This window comes from Oratosquilla oratoria, chromosome 14 (genome assembly GCF_046742065.1).
Source record: "Oratosquilla oratoria isolate Oo_2021 chromosome 14, ASM4674206v1, whole genome shotgun sequence".
NCBI lineage: Eukaryota > Metazoa > Arthropoda > Malacostraca > Stomatopoda > Squillidae > Oratosquilla > Oratosquilla oratoria.
Genome location: NC_134790.1, coordinates 59,100,074 through 59,115,289, shown reverse-complemented (window position 1 = coordinate 59,115,289; position 15,216 = coordinate 59,100,074). Strand labels below are relative to the sequence as shown.

The 15,216-nt window shown below is 39.2% G+C and overlaps 1 protein-coding gene across 3 annotated transcripts in view; it reads right to left on the bottom strand.

Moving 5' to 3' along the window:
• The window catches only part of LOC143032884 (uncharacterized), a 254,968-nt gene extending 241,344 nt beyond the window's left edge, over positions 1–13,624 (bottom strand). The window contains exon 1 of one of the 3 annotated variants that reach the window (XM_076198094.1): positions 13,319–13,624. In XM_076198094.1, the coding sequence (XP_076054209.1) occupies positions 13,319–13,459 (141 nt within the window). In that variant the 5' untranslated portion in view covers positions 13,460–13,624. The remainder of the gene's footprint in view (positions 1–13,318) is intronic. The other 2 variants (XM_076198095.1, XM_076198093.1) reach the window with 2 other exon arrangements.
• Between the last annotated feature and the right edge of the window lie 1,592 nt (positions 13,625–15,216).

Sequence of the window (15,216 nt, the reverse complement as noted above, 5' to 3'; positions counted from 1 at the left end):
AGAATAGATACTTGTGCTTCTAAAATACCCGATTTCAGTAAAGCTCAGTTCATAGAACTACGTCAGGAGCTTCAGCTTACAGATTGGGAGGCAAAATTAAACGAAAGGCCTGTAGATCAGATGTGGGAAATATTTCAAAATACGCTCACTAAGATGATTCAAACTTACATTCCTTTTAAGGACAGACGTCCCCCAAATCAGGCTCGCCCAAAGTGGCTCGACAAAGAAACTGAAAAAAGTATTGCTAAAAAGAGACAGGCTTATAAGAAATATAAGTGCTCAGGTGCATCTAATGACTATGAAAGTTATGTATCAATACAGAGAGATTTAAAAAAGACAATAAGAAAAAGAAAACGACAATACGAAATGAACATCGCTGATAAATCCAAAGAGAATCCCAAAGAATTCTATAGTTACATTAGAGATAAAAAGGTTGTTAGGCATCACATTGGTCCACTATTATCTGCTGACGGTCAACTTGAATATTCAAATGAAGGAATGTGTAATATCTTAAACAATTATTTTAGCTCGGTATTCGTAAACGAAACACCTCAAAGTGAATTCCAAACTGAAACCTGTGAAAAGTCTGGGGTAAACTTACTCACTACGGTAAATATAACAAAAGAAAAAATTAAAAGGTGTATAGACAAACTCAAAGTTAATAAAACACCAGGGCCTGACGGTTGGCATCCAAGAATCTTAAAGGAAATGAAAAATGAGATTGTTGTTCCATTAGAAATTATTTTCAAGAAATCCATAATATCCGTAGATGTCCCAAGAGAATGGAAGCTAGCTAACGTTACTCCCATATTCAAAAAAGGTGAAAAAAAGAAACCAAATAACTATAGGCCTATAAGTTTGACTTCGATCGTAGGAAAAATAATGGAAACTATCATCAGAGATGATATCGAATATCATTTAGAAAGTAACCGTTTGATAAATGATAGCCAGCATGGTTTCAGACGGAAACGTTCTTGCGTGACTAACTTACTCGAATTCTACAACACAATTATCTCGAATTATGACAAAAGAAACAATATAGATTTAATATATCTAGACTTTGCAAAAGCTTTTGATACCGTCCCACACGAAAGACTACTTACTAAATTAGCTTTGTATGGAATAAGTGGTAGCCTATTAGGTTGGACTAGTAATTGGTTGAAAGGTCGAAAACAGAGTTGTTTTAAATGGAAAAACTTCTGGATGGAAAAGTGTTGCAAGTGGAATTCCTCAGGGTTCCGTTCTTGGGCCACTTCTATTCATAGTATATATAAATGATATAGACCATGGACTAAAATCTACTGTTTCCAAATTTGCTGATGATACAAAACTGTGCGGAGTGGCAAATGATCACTCAAACCAATTAGATATTCAAGAAGATTTAGATCAATTACAGAAATGGTCTGAAAAGTGGCTAATGAAATTTAACACAAGTAAATGCAAGGTAATGCACATAGGTAAAAATAACAGTAAGTACGATTACAAGTTATTTGGAAATTCGTTAACAAAAGTGGATAGTGAAAAAGATCTCGGCGTAATTATCAGTAACGACCTCAAATCATCCAAGCAGTGTATTTCAGCCTCTGAGAAAGCAAATAAGATTCTGGGATTGATTGCGCGATCTTTTGATTTCAAAAGTCCATCACTCATTAACAAGCTATATAAATCGTTAGTTCGTCCACATTTGGAATATGCTGTTTCCGTATGGTCACCGAATCTCATTAAAGACATTGACAGACTGGAAAAAGTACAACGGCGAGCCACAAAACTGATTCCAAATATCAAAAATAAATCATACGAAAATCGACTTAAGCACATGAATCTGTTTTCCCTAAAAAAGCGTAGACTACAGAGGTCACTTGATACAGGTCTTTAAGATTTTAAAGGGAATTGACAACATCAAAAGTGACCAAATTTTCACATTGAATGAGAATCAGACAAGAAACAATGGTCTCACTGTCCGGAAATAGATTAAATTTGGAAGTAGGTAGAAACAACTTTGCCAACCGTGTAGTTAATGAATGGAATAAACTTCCTGCACAGGTAGTGCAATGTAGTTCAGTTCGAAGCTTTAAGAATCATTTAGATAAATACCTAAGTAAGATGCTGTAATGATTATAATTTATGTTATATTATTTGTTTTTGTTTTGTTATAATTTGTCTGTCTGATTTTCATTTATTATTAGTTATATGTCAATTTATAATCATTTACTATTTACCTTTTTGTTTGTTATTCAACTATACCTATGCATTTATTTATGTATTTTATTTGTTATTTTCACATTATTATAGTTTTAATTTATTATTAATATGATTTTTTTTTCTTCTTTTTTTTTTTGCATCCGACCTAGATATGGATCAAAAGGTCTCCTGTCGGCATGCTCCGCCTTTGTAATCCTTTGTAAACTTTCCTTGTAATTTTTTAATCCTATTCCATACTAAGGTAGGGGAAGAATCATATTTCAATTCGCTAATATATTTAATGAAGGATTCCCTCCTTGCTTTCTTGAAGATTTTCTTCTGCTTTGCTCGAGCTCTTCTGTACGTTATTGACTCAACAAGGATATCTCCGATATCTCTTATAGCAAGTTCTTGTAATCTTTCTGCTTAAAGCACATTCATCGTTCCACCAGGGGACTACTGGGCGTTGAGGTTTACCAGCTGTCCTAGGAATGGAAGAGAAAGCACCAGAAAGTATGATGTCTACCAGATAATCATATGCATCAGAGTTACTACAAAAATCACTAGTCTTATGATTAATCTCTGTGGATCTCCTAAATAATTCCCAATTAGCCTCCCCCGTCTTCCATTTAGGTAAGCAAGAGGAGGGAGTGTTCTTTAAATATTTGATATGGATAGGCCAGTGGTCGCTACCATGTAGATCTTCATCTATTGACCAACTGTAGTCTAATCAGGATGATGAACAAATAGTTAGGTCTATAGCAGAACTTGAGTTGTGAAAGACATCAAACCTAGTTTTGGAGCAGTCATTCATCAAAATGACATCGTTATTATCAATAAATTCTTCAATTATATTGCTCCAGGGGTCACACCTTGATTCACCCCATAGAGGATGCTTGGCGTTAAAGTCACCCATTAAAATAAAAGGCTCAGGGAGCTGGTCAACCAAAGATTGTAGGTCATTTAACTCAAACTGACGGGGGTGGTTATATATGTCTAGGAGTCGATCTTCCAGTTCAGGTTCCAAATACAAAGAACATAAAGTGATCCATTTAGTGGTAAAGATTTGTACTGCACAAGCTTGCAATACCGAATGAAGGTGGACACCTCTGTGGTTTACAGATTTCTTAACAATGATACTAGTACCTCCATGGGCATGGCCCCCAATCATAGGAGATCTGTAAAATTTGTAATTAAGTCCAACATTAGGGGATAAATCGCCAAGCATAGTTTCTTGGAGACAAATAGCAGACACATCATGTTCTTTAAATAGAATCCGAACCTGCTCTCGATGAGAATTAAAACCTTGAATATTCCACCGAATTATGGACAATATACTGTTTTCTTTTTCTTTTTTGGGTCTACTGGTCTGGGAAGAGAAGTCTGGGAGAGAGAGGGTCTACAAGATGGGTTCTTTTCTAATTTCTTTGCTTTCGCGGGTGGCATCCTCCTCTCTGACAATGGTCCGACCGACGATGTAGAGTCTGGGTTATTAGTTCCTTTCTTAGATTGCTTATCACAATTTGGGGAAGAAGATGGAGATGAGGGTGGACTGTGGAGTCTTTTACTGCACACAGCTTCAGACTCCATAGCTTTGCTTCTGTGCGCCTCAACTGAGTGAGGCACATCAGTCCGTGATCCCTTTATTGGGGAGCCCCCCCAAGTTTGGAAGGTTGACTGATTGAGAGGAGGCTTTATTAGAGGAACCCTGTGGGGTTTCAGCAATGGGAACTTTAGGTGCCCCTCTAGATGGGGCAGGAGACATTCCCTCAACTGGGGATGGGAGAACCTCCGCAGAGGAGGGTTGAGGAGTACTACAATTTCCAAGTTGTGGAGCAGAACGATTAGGTCTAGTAGTGACTCTTTCACGTTGAGGCTTGGGTTCAGCATTTGGTTGATCCTCATTGCTTCTGTGCACCTCTACCGAGTGAGGCACACTAGTCAGCAATCCCTCTACTGGGGAGTCCCCCAGGTCTGGAAGAGAGATTGCCTGAGAGGAGGCTTCATTAGAAGAAGCCTGTGAGGTTTCTACAATAGAAACCTTAGGTGCCCCTCCAGATGGGGCAGGGGACACCCCTTCAACAAGGGGTGAGGAAACCTCCGCAGAGGAGGGTTCAGAAGTATTAGAAATTCCTAGTTGAGAAGAAAGACGGTTAGATTTCATAGTAACAATTTTACACTGAGGCTTGGGTTCAGTGTTAACAGAAGAATTCATATTGGCATTTTTATTTCTATTGGGTTCTACAGTTGGCTGATCCACTTTACTATTTGTTTTAACAACATCACTGTATCTTTTGCAATTACTTAATAGTCTTTTAGCATGTCCTACACTTATATGTTCTGCATGACCTTTTAGTAGTATTTCCTGTTCCTTCTTATAAATTACACAGTTCTTACCTCTGGCATCATGCTCTTCTTTACAATTCATACAAACTGTTGGGCGGGAACAATCCCCATGTTCAGGCTGAGCACATATCAAACATAGTTTGTCCCTTGCACATTTGCGAGAACGATGGCCAAAACCATAGCAGTTAAAGCACTGAGGGGGACGGGGCTTAAACTGCTTCACATAAACAATCTCTTTTTCTATCTCTACATAATGAGGTACATCTTCACCAGAAAAACTTAGGATAATCATAGAAGAATGAGGGATTTTAGCAACCTTTCAAACATTAGTTGGGCACATTTCTAAAATTTCTTCTTCATCAAACTCATACAGATCTCTATTAAAAATTACCCCTTTGGCATAACTAAAGGTATAGTGGGGTTTAACTTCCTTAATGTCGGATTTCTGTTTCAAGTTAAGCACCATGGCAGCTTGTTCATAAGATTTTACATGAATTAAGAAGGAATTTCTTCCAAATCGTGATACCTGCGAGTTAGTCAAATTACCAGAACCAAGGTGACTCTTCAAGAATCTTCTAAACTCGAACTAGTTAGCACGTTCCTTTGCAAGAGTGATAATAAGCCACTTCGCTGGATTGGGAGGCCTCTGCACACTTTCCTTCCTTTCCTCTACCGGGTTTTCTGGATAAAAGATATCCAGGTTAGGTGGCACTCTAGCAACAAGTTGGGCCGAAGATTCATTTTCATTGCAATTATTATAATCCAAGCAGGCAGCAGCTGCATCCTGATTAGAAAGAAATGAGATCCAGACTAGCCAAGCTTTAAAGTTGTCAGTTAGTTTAACCCTGACCTCTTTAATTTGTCCAAATTTACGGAACTTTTCATATAAGTCTGTATAACTCTTATCAAGAGAGACATAATTTAGATGTAAGATTCTATGACTATTAGGGGCAGTATTTGAGCTACTTATTGGTTTCTGAGTATCTAAAGATGTTTTCATCACTTCAGAATCCATTCTAATTATAAGTTTCTGGGCTACAGAATTATCTGTCAATGAAGTCTTAGTATTTTTACCAAAGTCCTTTTTCAAGCCAGAGTCATCAACTGGGGTTTTTACTTTTGCCGAGTCAATAGCGTCAACATTAGGATTGGCAATATTAGGAGAGGGATCGGGGGGTTTAGGAGGATCAGGTAGTGGTGGAGGTTTAGAATATTCAGTTTGGACAGCCGCCATGATCGTGTATATTTATGAGGCCACACCATATATTAAGAAAGAAAGATAAATGCATAGAAGATACTGCAGTTGCCTGATGCCTCAAGCAATAAAAGAAAAGTCTCTGCAGAGTCGGGAAGTTCCAGAAACGACTATTTACACATGCAGGGCCTCGGAGGTGAGTTAGAGACTTTGTCAACCCGGGGTTTGTCCTCTTTTGTTTTGTCCCATTTAGGATGGGTCCGGCGTAGTCACTCTGCATGTGTACTGGATAGGGAGAAAGGAAGTCGGCAGCCTAGTACCTACCTCACAAACATGCATTCCCCAGTCGGTGGGCTTTCGGCCCTCGCAGGGAGTAGTGACCTCGCGGTATACATCCCCACTTGACTGGGTTCAGACATGTAGCTTGGGAGGCACCAAGATACCAGAACCTTCCTTAACAAGTATTAGAGAAAGATGGTGAAAAAGGAGAGTAGGGTAGCAAATATGAAGGATAGGGATAGGGGAATTCACAAAGGAAAAGGGTGAGGGACCCCCTATCTATTCACCACCCAAAAAAAAAAAAAAAAAAAAAAAAAACACAAAAAAAAAAAAAAAAAAAAAAAAAAAAAAAAAAAAAAAAAATCTCACCAGAAACCAGTTAGCACAGAGGTGAGATTACTGTGAGAGAAAAAAAAAAAAAAACCTTCATAGCAACCATGAACAGCACAAGCAAAACAAAAACGGGCATTTCTGTTGGATCATCATCTCCTAAAGGTACAACCGCATTGCCTCGTGTGCTTACGGGCAGTGTGCCACCGAATGTAAGCACTGTCCAAGCAGATCCAAGTCTTGGACATTAACCCCTTCCATACAGTGACGCCTACATAGGCGTCATGAGGAGCAAGTGGGTACGCGAGGATGCTGACGTCAGCGTCTTGATTATATTTATTGTAGTTATACCTGCGTGACCCCCATACTCTGTAAACTGGCTTCATCATATTTTCTATGGTTATCAAAATTCACGGGTGAAAGAGAGAATGATCGATACAGCCGTGACTTTATTTTTTATGATGCGAGTATCATGATGCAACATCGTACGTCTGGCAGCTAATGCTGCCTGCGAGATTTTGGTCCGGAGTGAAGTGGTTAAACAACATGAAGGAAATGAAGATCTATACTTTCAACATAAGAAGTCTCTCAGAACACCACAGGCTGGAGAGTTTAATGGAAGAACTAGACAACATCAAGTGGGACTTCATAGGACTGAGCAAAGTCCGAAGAGTGGAAGAAAAGCTGTTACAATTACAAGATAGTCACCACCTGTTCTACCATAGAAGTAAGGACAAAGAAAGATCTAGTGGAGTAGGATTCTTGATAAACTGAAAGGTTGCCGGTAACATAGTCAAATTCAGTAGTTTGTCAAACAGGGTAGCTTGGATTGTGATTAGGCTGTGTAAAAGGTACACTCTAAAAATAGTTCAGGTTTATGCACCAACTTCACAGAGTTCAGACAATGAAATTGAGTCCTTTTATGATGATAGTCAGGTAATGGGTCAAGAAATAAGTAAGTACGTGTTGGTAATAGGCGACTTTAATGCTAAAGTGGGGAAGATGTGAGAAGAGTTGTGCACTGAGAAGTTTGGAGTAGGTGAAAGAAATGACAGGTGTGAGATGTTAGTCAATTTTGCATAGAACTACATCAGGATAATGAGTACTTTCTTCCAAAAATATATGGGTCGTAAATGGATGTGGAGAAGTCCAAACGGAACAACAAAGAACAATATAGACTTCATATTAGGAGATGAGAGCAAGATCATTAACTATATTACGGTGATAAATAAAGTCAACATAGGTAGTGACCATAGAATGGTTGGTTGCACAACCAAATTCAATTTCAGAGCCAAGAGAAATAAATTAATTTTAAGAAAGAAAATCATCCTTGCAAAGGTTAAGGATAAGAAGAAATTTCAGTTAGAAACAAGCCGCGGGCTTCGCCCTCCCTGGCTTCGCCGGAGGCTTGGCTGCGCAAACAGCGGCCTATGGCCGCAGCTTTCCGCGCTCTAATCCCTCGTTTTCCCCTTCGGCCTCGGCCTCGGGGCGGAACCCCAACACAGGATCCCCAGCACGAAGAAGAACGCAAAGTAGAATGCGAAGAACGCGAGGAAGAAGAAGAACGCGAAGAAGAAGAATGTGAAGAGGAACGCGAAGAAGAACGCAAAGAAGAAGAATACCACCTGACCCCGACTTACCAAGCACTTTTTCAAGAACATTTTTAGGACAAAGTGTCACCGTAATACCACCTGTCCCCAACTTCCACAGCATTTTTTTTTTAGAAGAATATTTTTATTTAGACTTAGATTAATTATAGATTTGAAGCTCAAAGTACTAACGAGGACACCATGGAAGATATTAACCCCTTCCATACGGTGCCGCACACGTAGGCGTCATGGGGAGCGAGTGTATTCGTGAGGCTGCCATATCGGCGTCTTGATTATATTTACTGTAGTCGCCCCTCCATAATGACATTCTTTCTAATTCTTTTGTAATCGCATTTTCTATGGTTATCAAAATTCACGGGTGAAGAGAGAACGATCGATATAAGCGGTGACTATATTTTATGATGCGAGTATTATTACGACACGTCGTACGGCTGGCATTGGCTGCTGCCACTGAGATCTAAGTCCATGACGCCTACGTGTGCGGCACCGTATGGAAGGGGTTAAGGTCAATTTATAGTTTCACCCAATCAACAATTTTCTGATGCAGCTTATGTGTTTCTGGTGAGATATGTTGTGTATTGATTGATGGTGTACATCGTTTTTGTTGCAAATGCGTAGTTTTCAAGTAATGAATATCTAAACTTATGCCTACATCTCCTCCCCAACGATCTTGGGGGACCTGTGGGAAATCGGGGTTTTTGGGTGGGGAGCATTAAATCGAGTAATGCGCGTTACAAAACAGGTCTAAAATCAACAACACATAAAAAATATATGAAAATACACAAATTACACCTTTGATGGCGGCAGGTGATGCGAGTGTAGCCATGTTGTTATTGTTGAGCAGTGTTACCAATGATTCGCAAAATTTCTCGCTCTATCCGCTACATTTAGCGAAACCCACTCCGCCCGCGCAAAAGTTGCTAACCCTCAATTAGGGAATAAATTCATAAACCTTCAAGAGGACCAAGAGTTACGATTTTGTGTACAACTAACCTAACATAACCTAATCTCAGCCTACCCTAACCTAACCAAACTGAACCTAACCAAACCGAACCTAACCAAACATAGCCTAGCTGGGAGCTTTGCCCCCCAGACCCCTCCAATCCCCACCAAAGCACTCTTAGCAACGTCACTTGAGCTCTCTTTAAAGTATAACTATTAGTATAAATCTGTAACCATATATGGTAACCATATTTGCCAAAAATTAAAAGCCACAACAATAGCATTAGCATTACCTTAAGAGGAAGAGGTTGAGGATTGTGGTGGGCTTCGCTAAATGTAGCAGATAGAGCGAGAAATTTTTCGAATCATTGGTAACATTGCTCAACGATAACATGGCTACACTTGCGTCAGCCGCCGCCACTGCCACCATCAAAGGTGTAATTTACGTATTTTCATATAGTTTTTGTGTGTTCTTGTTGATTTTAGACCTGTTTTGTAACACATTACTCAATTTAATGCTCCTCACCCAAAACCCCCTATTTCCCACAGGTACCCCAAGATTGTTGGGGAGATGTAGGCATAAGTTTAAATATTTATTACTTGAAAACTACGCATTTGCGACAGAAATGATGTATACCATCAATCACTACACAACATATCTCACCAGAAACGCATAAGCCACATAAGAAAATCGTTGGTTGGGTGAAACTATAAATTGTCTGATATTTTTAAATTTAGTGAATATCATTAGGGAATCGGCAGAAAAAGTAGGAAGAACAAAAGATGATTAGGAGGTAGGGTAGGTTATGTTAGGTTAGAGAAGATGAATTCCCCGGCAGAAACGAGTAGACTCGTTTTCACCTAATGTTTTTTTTTCAGTCGTCGACGAGAACACTTGTCTAAAACTAATCTTCAAAAACCAGCTACAGAAGTATTTACTCGTCGATTCTGAGCCTTTCTAAGCCATTCTACGTGTGAAACGAGTATTCTCGTCATATCGTACGTTTGGCAGAGGCGATAGGGTAGCGCAGGCAGTTCAAGGCCACTCTAGTAAGACTTGCAACGGCAGCCACTGTGGGCAGGTGAAGTCTTCATCCACATTACCACTCGTTTTTTGTGGCTTTTTCAAATAAATTACACCCCAAATGTCTAATTCTGAGGAACATAGTGAATATGAACCTTCCGTCAGGAGCTTGAATACTTCTGATGACAGTGCCAGTTCATCAGACAATGACTATTTCTCCACAAGTGATGATGGAGCAGAGGAGGAAGGTGATGCAAGAGCTTGGAGAAGCCTAGAGTTGTCAGAGGACAGCATGAATGCAGCACCAGCACGTTTCCCATTCACAGCACAGAAAATCTTGGAATTACGACTGATGAAGACCCAACAAAAATGAGTCCTTTTGAATTCTTCAGTCTTTTTATCGATAACAGGATTATTGACTGTGTACTGGTAGAGACTAATCGTTTTGCTGAACAAACTGTACAATGCGATTCTTTGTGGCACCCTGTAACAGAGGCAGAAATTTTTGTATTTTTTGCCATGAAAATGCTACAGGGTATTGTGAAAATGCCAGAAGAAGAAATGAACTGGTCACAAGATGAACTGCTTGAAAGACCAATTTTTCGGAAGCTAATGACTCTGAAACGGTACAGTAAGATAAAACAGTATCTTCATTTTGTAAATAATGAAACTCATGATGCACAAACCCACCCCAACCCAAAATTGTATAAGATTTATGATGTATTTATGAGATTGTGTGAGAACTTTGCGAAGTGTTACACCCCTAGGCAAGATGTATGTATAGATGAAAGCCTTATGTTGTTCAAGGGAAGGTTAGGATGGGTACAGTATATTCCACTGAAAAGGAGGTTTGGAGTGAAATATTTTTTGTTGTGTGAGTCAAAGACTGGATATGTGTACAAAATGACCATTTATGTTGGGAAAGGAACACAGTTTGATCCAGAGTATGATGAATATCCTGTGAGTTCACGTGTTGTTTTATCTTTGATGAAGCCCTTATTTGGGAAAGTTTATTGTGTTACTGTGGATAACTATTACACTAGTCCGCAATTAGCTGATGTTCTAGTTAGGAACCAGATTGATACTTATGGAACTCTACGTTTGAATCGAAAATAAGTGCCAGAACAGCTGAAAAGCAAAAAACTGAAGAAAGGAGAAGTTGTAGCATTTCAGAGAGGCAAGGTAATGACTCTTCGTTGGAAAGACAAAAAGGACGTTGCAATGCTGTCAACCATTCACAACCCAGCTATGCATGACAATGAGACAAGACAAGGGCCTGTGAAGAAACCCAAAGTTGTATATGAATACAATTATACAATGGGAGGAGTTGACAAGGTGGACCAGCAACTTGTAGATTATCCCATTACAAGGAAACGGGGTAAGAAATATTACAAGACAGTCTTCTTCCATTTGATGGATATTGCAGTATGGAATGCTTTCATCCTGCATCAAGAAGCGTTCAGTATGCAAGGACAAAAACCCCTGACACACCTGAAATTTCGTATGCAAATTATACGAGATATATTTGACAAGTATGGGCCAGCTTTACCACCGAAAAGATCACCAGGTAGACCCTCAACATCACCAGGAAGTTCGTGGTATACGCCAGGAGGACATTTTCGAATGGAAATTCCACCAACAGAAAAAAAGACAAATCCAACAAGAAAATGTGTTGCATGCAGTCTGAAGCATGACCATAGAGGGAAACCAGTCAGGAAAGAGTCACGATATATGTGTACAGTATGCCAAGTAGCTCTATGTGTTGTGCCATGTTTTGAAAAGTACCATGCAAAATAATTTCATTTATAAATTTGCTGAAGCAATACTATTCTTTTATATGTGCAAAAGGTCATTTGTTTTATTTTTTGCTAACAACTTGCAGTATTTCAAATTATTTCATTCATAATCAAATGCCAGAAAAAGTAATTTCATTCATTCATATTTGCATATTATTATAATAGTGCTATGTTTTTGGTACCAAAATTAAAAACAAAATATGTTTTTCATTCCCGTTTACTTTGGTAAACTTATACGAGAAAAATTAAGAAACTATGGTGAAAATATATGTTTTAAAGGAAGACGAGTTCACTCGTTTTTTGCCTACAAAGGTATTTTCAAAGTAAAAAGTCGACCACAAAAATGGGAAAAAATTAAATACGAATTGTTTTTCATAATCAGCATGAAAAATACTATATAAAACCAAAATAAAAAAATTTGTCTGAAAATGAAACGTTTTTAACTAAGAAATGGTTGGGGAAGGGGTTAATTTCTTCGACATCCATATCTATCAAAATAAAGATGGTGCCTCAAGCAGCCAGTGGGCCAAGTTGGTGATGAGCCAAGTTAGCTGGCAAGTGGAATGGTTAGGTTAACCTAACCTGTTAATGAACTGTGTTACTTTTAAGGGTAAATATTTAGTTTTGACCATGGGAGCAATATAGCAATAGAAAATTCAATATTAATTTTGTAAATTAAAATGTATCAACATAATATGCAATTTTGTGTGCGGAAATAAAAATAAAAATACCTTGCATAGGATCGGGACGCCATGTCTGTTATGGTAGATGCCAACGTCAAAGAAAAAGGATGATAAATTCGTCAAAGGTAAACTAAACTAAACTAACCTAACCGGTAAATCTTTAGTTTTGACCATGGGAGGAATATAGCAATAGAAAATTAAATATTAATTTGTATACTCCGCAAGCTGAGAGAGTGGTTGAAAAGCCCGCCAACGTCTCTCACGATGACGACAACGAGAACGAGCCGGATGACATTTAATTTGCAGGTAATGATTTATTAAACACAGGTTAGGTTAGGTTAGGTTAGTTTAGTTTACCTTAGACGAATTTATCATCCTTTCATTTCTTTGATGTCGGCATCTACCATAACAAACATGGCGTACCATTCGTCGTACACGACTTCGTTACTTAAGAAATCTGTTTTAGCACCTTTTTTGTTTTTCATTTCCGCACACAAAATTGCATATTACGTTGATACATTTTAATTTACAAAATTTATATTTGATTTTCTATTGCTATATTCCTCCCATGGTCGAAACGAAAGATTTACCCTTTTAAGTATCCATACTTATGTGTGTTTGGAATTTAACCAGTAATAGTACATGTTCAGAGTACAAGTAATTTCAAATCAGACACCCACAATATATGAGCAGAGAAAATACAGGGTACCAAGACTATCTCATTCTCTGCCCTAATGCACTTACAGGTTAACATTGTATTGTTACATTGACAAGATTCAGGTGCACTATATAAATTATAACAATTGTACATGGCTATTCAATATTCCCTTTCGTAACACTGTTTCCCATTACTGCACTCTACATGTCATATACTCTTGCAGCATGCATAATAAAACAATATTATATGATATTTGTAATCTAGTTGATTTTACCTGTTCCCTCAGGACGGGTTTGTTCATTATATCAATGGCATAATGTAACGACTCCAGTTCTTCAACGTTCAAGAAAGTATTCAAGGCACATGATGATGCTAGTAATAAAATCTGACACAGAAATTTGAGTAACATTATCATTTTCACTGTTAAATGAAAAATACTGTGCTTCCCTTCCCAGTCTGAAATTACACATTTGTGACTGTATGTGTAACTCAACAAACTGATTTAATATTAAAAGACGATCGGAACTACATATGCTACCACAAGAAACTAGACTCTATCGCTAGAAGTTCTGATCGCTTTTGTAGGATCGAAGACTACCTAATCACGAGGAACTAACGTATTTGAGTTAATTATGGCTCCAATGTTTTGATCCTAATGTTGACGTCATTAAGAAAAACATGAGATCTTATAACGTTTCTGTAAGAACGATATGAATTAATAAATACTGCGAATGACTGTCATGATAACCTGGTAAATTAGGGTATATATTTCCTCAATAAAAATTTGTATTTGTCTTAGCAGCACATTGTCAAGAATAACACATAAAAAAATGTTGCATCGATATCAACCTGAGTATAAATGTGGTTGTGGTGCAGGTAGGGGTGTGTAGTTGGCACCCCCGGCACCGGATCAAAGATCACGGTGTAGAAAGGAGGGCGAATGGGGCGTGAGCTGAGGCGTAGTGTAGTATGTGGAGCGAACAGTAAGAAGGTGCGAGTTTAAATGTTAGAAATAGAAGAGCTAGTGGTTTGAGATAAAGGTAGATTGTAGAGTGAGAGAAGCGAGTAAGTGCGTTGGGGGATTGAAAAGTAAAAGAGAAACAGGAGTCAGAAGAACCAGAAAGTAACTCCGATTAGGTAAGTGAACAGACAAGCTATCAAGACGCTAGAAATGGCCGATGCGACTAGCACGAAGGAACCAGTCACGATGAACAATATCACCCTATAGCCATTTGATGGCAGTGGAGATGTCGCCGCGTGACTAAAAAAAACAGAATTAGTGGCAAAAATAACCGGTGTCACCGATGTCACGAGCTATATTGCCCTTAACCTGGAAGGCGACGCATTGGCCATCTACCTAAAATGAGTGATAGTAATCAAGCAGGTGCAGTGAGAGAGAGAGAGTGAGAGTGAGAGAGAGAGAAGGCTGGAAGAGGCATTCGCTTAGAGTCCGTTCGAATCGTTTAACCAGCTGCAAATAATGCGTTGGGATTATCGACATTCACAGGCGAAGGCTTAGAGCATTTAGTTGGAATGGTGTTTGTGAATGGCTTTCCAGATCGTGTATCCACTGGACTACAGGAAATAAATAATACCGTGTCGGCAAGCATGGACGTGTTGATAGTCCATGCTAGACTTCTCACAAGAACACAGAAGGGTGGGCCTTTAGCTGCCATGACGACAGAGAAACCGAAAGGCCCTACACGAGACTCAGGGTCGAGATGCCAGTCCGATAACTCATCTGGGAAGAGGGGAGACCCGGCGGAGAAGGGTCCTCCACTGGACAACAGAAGAGGAAAGACGGGGGAGTCCAGGTGTGATCACAGCGGATGGAGGGGACCACCTAGGATCCGTTGTTATGCGTGTGGGCGCCCCGGGGACCTCGTGAGGAATTGTAGAGAGACGGAGCCCATCTGTTACGAATGCAATGAACCCGGACATATTGCTCGGCACTGCGAGCAGGGAAACGGACAATGGCCAGCTGTTATGCGAGCGGCCGCCCAAGAAATGTAAGGATGCTCTCCAATTGTATTCCAGTTGTAGATGCCATGGTTGAGAGAAAGACATGCAAGAGCACTAGTAGATTCCAGTTATTCAACCACGATTGTAACGGCCGACTTGATTAAATAGTTCCGTCAACTGTCCCTGAAGACAGTTGACGGAAGGGAGACA